Below are 7342 nucleotides of genomic sequence, written 5' to 3'. Positions count from 1 at the left end.
TTTCTGACTCATTAGGGGAGGGGATTCTTGTTAAATCACATAAGAAAAAGGAAGGCAGGTTTTTTTCCCCCCTCCCCCCTCAGTCATTTGTAGTACCGTATCTTGACGTATCTTCTCATATTTTATTCTTGTCTTGTTATCAGAGATCTCTTCTGTCAGCAGTCTTTACTCCCCTTTTTCCTTGAAGCATGTGCAATTTATCTCGTCCAAATTGTTTCTTTTGACGATGCTTGCAACTAGTGGCGCGAATCAGGGACGGCGTCCAGGAGTGCCGGAATCCCACAGGAGGGCTTTGTGCCTAGTGCCCCCACCCCCACAAATTCGGGGGTGGTATAGGGCACAGCAGGCAAGGGCCGTCCCCCCCACAATCCTGGGGGGGTTAAGGAGGCCAATTACCCCCATCATAGCCTCCAAATTACCTCGTGTGGGTCGGAGAGATGTTATTGTCAGCCATCTTCCGATGCGCCACCTAGTGGCCCCCCTAAAAGTCCCAACCTTATTTAAGGCACATGTGGGCCCATACTCATGCCAAGGCTCCCATCACATACCCACTTACCTCGGAGTAAGTCCCATTGAAAGGGTCTTGGTGGACTTGTATAGAATCGCCCTGCAAATTATGCAAACCAATTGGGCTCAGATCTGTGCTGGAGTAACGTCGACTGAATCAATGGGGTTGTGATAAGGCCCTTTTATACACTTCAGCGTATAAAACTGAAGTCATTTAGTAAGGTTTCAAAAGGGGGCATGACAAAATTATCTTTAAGACACAACCATCAGTTCTAAAGAGCTGGCCACAAGTACTTGCCTTCTAACCCAATCAAAACTGCATCAACTTGTCACTGGAGGCCTGGCTTCAAGAAAACATATGGGTCCCGGAGACACAACAAAAAGCAAAGCGGGTGCAGTTAGATTTTCATCCATATCCTGTGAGAGTGCCAGTATAGCATAAAAGATTATTTACTCAATAAACGAAGCATAAACCCAGTGTCAAAGTGCTAAAAGTAGGCGTTCAAGAAAACACAAACAAAAATACTTCGGTCAGATACAGTTTTACTGACAGCTGTAACTGAAATGTTGACGATTACTAGAACAGATGGAAATAGGAGGGAAAAGTAGTGTTTTGAAGTGCTTACACTGTCAATTGGTTAACTTTGTACCAGAAAGTCTGAAAGGACTTTTGATGTGCAGTCATATATACTGGATTTTTCCATAGAGGGTTTTTTTTCAACTAAATTTTACTCAAAGTATACCCACTGAAATGAATGTAAGTTAGTAATGTCAATTAATTATGATGAGTCTACATGGAATATGACTAGCCTTGCATACAACCCTGAATCTTTCCCTTGGCATCTGAATAGTGCATGCAAACACCGGACCTATTTTTCTTTTCTTCTCTTTGAGAGGGTATATATATGATTTCACCATTCCCCAAACTAATTGGGATACTGAGACCACTTCTCACTAATTAAAATAAACTGATGAGATTTGAAGTTGATTATGCCCCCTTTTAATATATATAAAGTATAGATTTTGGGTAAGTTCTTTCCTTATCTTTGCCCTAAAAATCAATAGGATTCCATGAAGTGTGAAGGAAGCAATTTGACCCTTTCCATTTAATTTTCCACCCACCATGAATAGGGACGGAGTTTCCAGCTCTATTTGTCTAAATGAAGCCAACTGGAAACCTCTCTGTTTCATCTTCATATTTGGGGTGTTTGCTAAGCATAATAGTTTCATGTCAAAATGAAAGTCCTCAAACTGACTGGTATATTCACCTTTGTTATTCAACAGACTAGAAACCATACTAATTAGATAAAATGTATGATTTAAATGAAAGAAATAAATTTAATGTCATTTGCTGAGGTAGACAATAGACTGTTACTACTCAGCACAGACAAAGGATGAATATAAAACTGAGGAAAATCTTGTTGATAAAACATGCTGCTAAAAATAATATTTAAGTACCCATTGTGGACCCAGTGGTTTCTGTTTCTGTGGATGTAGGTGGAGGTTTACAGGCAATCGCCCCGATTCTAAACTTATCTATTTGGAAGTAAGTTCCAATGACTTTAATGGATTATAATTCCAAGTAATTGGACTTTGGGTTGGGGCTGGTGGCTCTGATGTTGCACAATCCAGTTAAGCTGAGATAGTCAGAACTGAATGTAAGCCAGTGTGGTCATATCCACTGCCATGAGACTAACACATGGGCCTAAGCACATTACTCAGAAGGCTATCCATTGATATCGATGGTGTTTACTTCCAAGTAATATCAGGGTAAGGTTGCTAGTCATTGTAAATCCACCATCTGTGACATGTAAGGCTTGTGGAAAGGAATGTAAACCACACAACAAGATATAAAGGGAAAGATATAAAGGGAATTGTTGACTCCACTCAAACAAAATTAATAAAAATTCACAATGACCAAAAAGCATCAAGAGTTTTCTCCTGGCTGAGATATAACATGTACATTCCACTCCTAAACAAAAAAAGTTGTTAAGTTCTGTTGGTTTCAAAAGAACTCATTAATTTTGAAAACAATGAAAATGTGTAATAGTATGAAAGGACAGTTGACGGCTTGAAATAAACCATGTTTAAGGTAGGCATATATAGGTTTTTCATCTTACTACAGTGTGACATTTTATCCATCTCCCTTACTAAAATTTCAATGCCGAGCTGTTTCCTTTTAAGTACGCTCTGTTTTAGGGATGACCATTTTCTTTTAAATCCCTTTATCAACTTTCTACTAAGTTTATAGGGAATGGATTTTGATTGACTTTCCAGTGCCTCAAAACAAAACTGTACACAATATATATTTTTGGAAGTTATTTTTCCAATGTGGGAAACTTTATACTTCAAAACCTCATATTTCAAAATATAGACAATATTTTTGCATTCTAACCCTTCTATTTAAAACTAAGGGAGGCCAGCATGTGGTTTGATCCATGAGTAGAACAAACTTCAGTAAGAATTTACCAAAAAGTGAAAAAAAAGTTTGAGAGTAGCTATAAGTAACAATTACTGAATGAGAGAGGCTTTTATCATTATAAAGTGTTGAAAATCATAAACACACATATTGTGCGAGTTAGTAATAAAATACCATCCAATCAAAGAAAATTATTAGACACGGTTTACTGGTGCAAGAAGCGTCAGGGGCACACTGATATTTCCCCATTTTGAAGCAACCTCTTTACAATCTGATTGCAATTTATGGTGATCACATTAAATTCTGCCTTTTCGTTTGTTCTGAGTGCAAGGAACAGAAGCAACTGCCTTATGGGTTGGCTGGATTCTACCCCTAAACAAGAGATTCTGCTATTAGATAGACTTTTTGCTTAGTGATCTCTTCCAATACCTAGAGCACCCAAAATGCTGTCAATGGTTTCTACTAAACAAAGAAAGTTTCTTTAAATCAGATCACTTCTAAAGGATGGTACGTTGAGAAAGCTTCTGTCAAAGAGTTGATTTATAGCAACAGGAACCAGTTGACATTTACTTAAACCGGCACAGTTCTGTTGACTTCAGTGTGACAACACCAGTGTCATTAGCAGTCTAAGGTGAGCCCTGAACATCATCATCATCATCATCATCATTATTAAAACTGGTTCATATATTCACAATGACTTGGTAAAACCACACCAGCTAAAACAAGAGATTAACAATACACAACGCCATAATTTTGCTTCAATCCACGTGGCCATCTTCTGTTAAGCAAGAGTTACCATTCTACCAGTGAGCTAACAAATTCTCTTACTACCAGGCATTGGGCTTCTTGAAAAAGAGCATGACTGACACAACAGCCTTGGGAATAATTTTCACCACTGACCATTCAAGTCCCAGTCCAGTGTCCTCAATAATTGGTGCAGATGGCAACTTTAAATTATCAGTATCAAGGTGGATGTCTTTTTTTTAAAAAAAAAAACACAACAACCCACCATAAACAAAGATAAGGGTTAATGGAAGGCAGAAATTGTAGAGATATTTCACTTGACGTTCTTCATCTGTAACAGCAGCAGACTCCAGTTGTTCTAGAGCTCACCATGCACCTCGGGGTTTGGACAAAGACCTGAACGAGAAAGGACAATGTTCCGTGTCATTAAAGTATACAACAATTCGATTCTCTTACAATTACAGAACTTTCTCATTTTTTTTCATGCTGCATAATCTCTTGGCCACGACTATGCAATAAATTGCTCGCCAGGGTTACAACTATGTAGAATATGCTAAATCTTGACATACATTTTGATCAAAGAACAATGGCAGGTTATAGGTATCATAGAAATCTGTCAATGTTACTTTGATAGCAGACTGATCTTTTTGCCTGATTTGGCATGGCGCCATAAAACAGAGCAACCCGGTTTCTATATTGATTGATTCATGTTGGCAAATCTTCACAACCTTTTTACTTTTGTTATGGGTATATTAATAAATAAACTACTTCTAAAGGTGTGTAGCTCTCTGGAAGTTTTGAGCTTTGAGCAAACAGCAGGTGAAGGGATGTATCAAAAAACTCTTTTAATTTGATGATGCAATCCTTATTTGAGGTGGATTTCCCTCACGCCGTTATAAACTCTGCAGCATTGTCCCACTCTGTGTTTTCCCACTGCACAAACTTCTTCAAGGAAAATAATTGCCTTGAAATACATATCAAGAAGATACTCCAAGCTTAGAAAATGAAGAGTTTTCTAGATGTGGACATATCAAAGTTATCGAAAAATTATGGCTGCAATCCTAGACACACTTACCTGGGATAGGGAAAGAGATTCTTTTTGGCTCACATTTAAAGGTGAACCTGCCTAAATCTCAGGTTCAAAAAAATAACAATAATACAATAATCAAAACATAGCCATTCTTCAAAATTTGCACTTCTCTGAATTTTGAGATGCAACTGTCCAGCTAAGTCATGTGTACAAAAATGCATATACTAGGGCAAAGTGTGCATAAAAATGTATACAGTGAAAATAATGTATAAACATGCATTATATTAGGGTAAAGTTCTTTGCACAATGTGCATATTAGGAGAAATTCACTGATGAATTTTCATGAAAACTTTTTTAAAAATTGCAAACTGATATGGAAATATAAAGATCTGAATGTAAGACTGGAAAAAGGAAAGCAAAACCAGAACAGAGATTCTGGGTATCGGTCCCATTGAACTCAACGGGGCTTGCTTCTGAGTAGGAATGCATAGAGTTGCACTGTGAACCTAATTATTTGGAATATGTCCTATTGTAATTTGGGCCTTTACTTCTGAGTAAATATAGTTAGGATGGAGTTCTAAGCCTATTATTTGACAAGAAAACTGGGCCTAGGTTACTTGGCAACAGGTCCTCCAGCGAACTACAGTGGGTAAGTTTGGTTTACTGAAGCAAGCAAATTTCCCCTGTAAGAACTCAAAATAGAAATTTCAGTGTCGCACAATAAGTGAATGGTTACCAGTTCAAAAGAAAAGAAATGAAACCAATTACAATGGATTTGTTGCTCTACTAAGGTCTTTCAAGTAGGACCGTAATGTTTGTTCCTGCAAAGCTTGAGTTTGCAGAACCCCACCATACAACAGGACTATAATTAAACACTGTATTTATTTCCTGGCCATTTCCAAACTGTTTTCCGAAAGGTGAGGTGAGATAATTATGAAACTCCGTAAAGTTTCATTAAAAAATTACACCCATGAAGTGACTACATCTTCTTTATTTTCCGGTCCCAGAGAATATTACAGTGCAGCGGAAACGCTAACATAATTCAGGTACAAAAACAGAGCTGTATTATTTAGAACTCTGTTGTACTTCTTTGGACTTGGCAAATCATCCTGAAGAGCAACTCTCAGTGAGGACTAGTCACCTGGAAAGCATCAACTTTCAAAGCTCTGCTGTTAGAGGAATAATAGACATGTTGGAATGAGGTAGAGAGAGGGGGAGTGGAAACATCCAGCTTTTGTAGCAGAATGGATGTATTTTTCTACCCTTGTGCAATTCAAAAATGCATGAATGGTTTCTGCTCAAGCTTTCTACATACATAAATATATTCACCTTTGGGATGAGAATGGAAAACTCCAGCCAAAGAGAATAATTTTGCAGAGCTATGAGCATGTGAAGGCGATTATTACAACGGAAGTCTCTATGTTACCTTAATGATAACTTTGGGGGGCAATTGAAATCTAGAGTAGTGTATTATATTGCCGTGGTAAATCTACTGATGAAAGTCCATACCTTAACCTAGAGAATATCCTTGGCCAGTCTCCTAATTTGAATTGCAATAAACAGTGTAATTAGCTTGGCTCCCTGTAAAGGGGTAAAAAGGAAAGCAAGGATATGACAAAGGTTGTCGTTTACGTAAATCCATGCCCTTCCATCCACCGCCTTCCCAAAATCTTCTAGACTGTGATACATAAAGGGACAAATACTCATTGCAAGATAAGATCATAAGGTCCTATAAGATCATTGGTCCCGTGGCAAATCTCAGCTTCCAGCTTACGAAAAAAGAAAAAAAAAAGTATTAATCTGAGAAACAGCTCCCAGTTGCTTAAGCAGAAAGTAAAGGCAGACCAAAAGAGGAAAAAGAACACACATTGTGTGTTTCATTCTTTTTAATTCCCTGTCTGTGAAAAGTGTAGTATAGAGATTTTGAGTGAGATCAAAGAAAACTTTTGACAGATAACTGATCCACGGTTGTCTATATCAAACAGTTTCATCATTTTAACACACATCATTAAAAGTGTGTGGTTTTTTTGCTCTTTAGTCAACAAGGAACACAAATGTCATGTAAACATGCAAAGAAATGCCAGTATATCTTTACAGCAAATGTTTCTTGAATCTGACATATTGGTAGCATCAGCTGGACAAATTCTTAGGGAGTCTGTGCAATTTCCCTCTTCACCCCTTGCAACAAGACTGAGGACCCTGAATATTTTCCATTCATACAACGTAAAAGATAACACAGTAATAGCACAAGCTATTGTTCCTATGAGCCCCTCAAAATAACATCATATTCTCTGAATTTTGCTTTGTGCAACACTTCAAAATATTTCTGCACTGTCTTTCTGTATTTTGTATTTTCCAGTGAAATTTACAGCCCCACGAACTGCCATGGGCAAATTCTTTTTGTGGGCCATTTGGTTGACTGAAAGCACTCATCTTTCACAAAGCTCTGCACACACTGAAAACAGTTTCTTGAGTATATACCCCTACACAAGCTGCAAGCAGATGGGAATGGCTGCCAACATCAAAACAAATTTATAACAAAGTTGTAATGTGATAATAGAGCTGGGGGAAAGCATAAACAAGGATTTCCCCATATTTTGCCACTTAGCCCGGTCTATGTGGTGCCTCTGCGCAGTGATTCC

The 7342-nt window shown here is 37.9% G+C and overlaps 1 protein-coding gene across 3 annotated transcripts in view; it reads right to left on the bottom strand.

The window, feature by feature from the left end:
* Window positions 1-1033: 1033 nt before the first annotated feature.
* The window catches only part of CNPY1 (canopy FGF signaling regulator 1), a 57206-nt gene continuing 50897 nt past the window's right edge, over window positions 1034-7342 (bottom strand). For all 3 annotated transcript variants that reach the window (XM_083580069.1, XM_083580071.1, XM_083580070.1), the window contains one exon: window positions 1034-4066. In XM_083580069.1, coding sequence (XP_083436195.1) covers window positions 4029-4066 — 38 coding nt within the window. In that variant the 3' untranslated portion in view covers window positions 1034-4028. The remainder of the gene's footprint in view (window positions 4067-7342) is intronic.

This window comes from Podarcis filfolensis (genome assembly GCF_964270895.1).
Source record: "Podarcis filfolensis genome assembly, chromosome: 12".
NCBI classification, from domain to species: Eukaryota; Metazoa; Chordata; class Lepidosauria; order Squamata; family Lacertidae; genus Podarcis; species Podarcis filfolensis.
The sequence above is the reverse complement of the archived record's forward strand: the minus strand, read 5'-3'. Positions and strand labels throughout refer to the sequence as shown.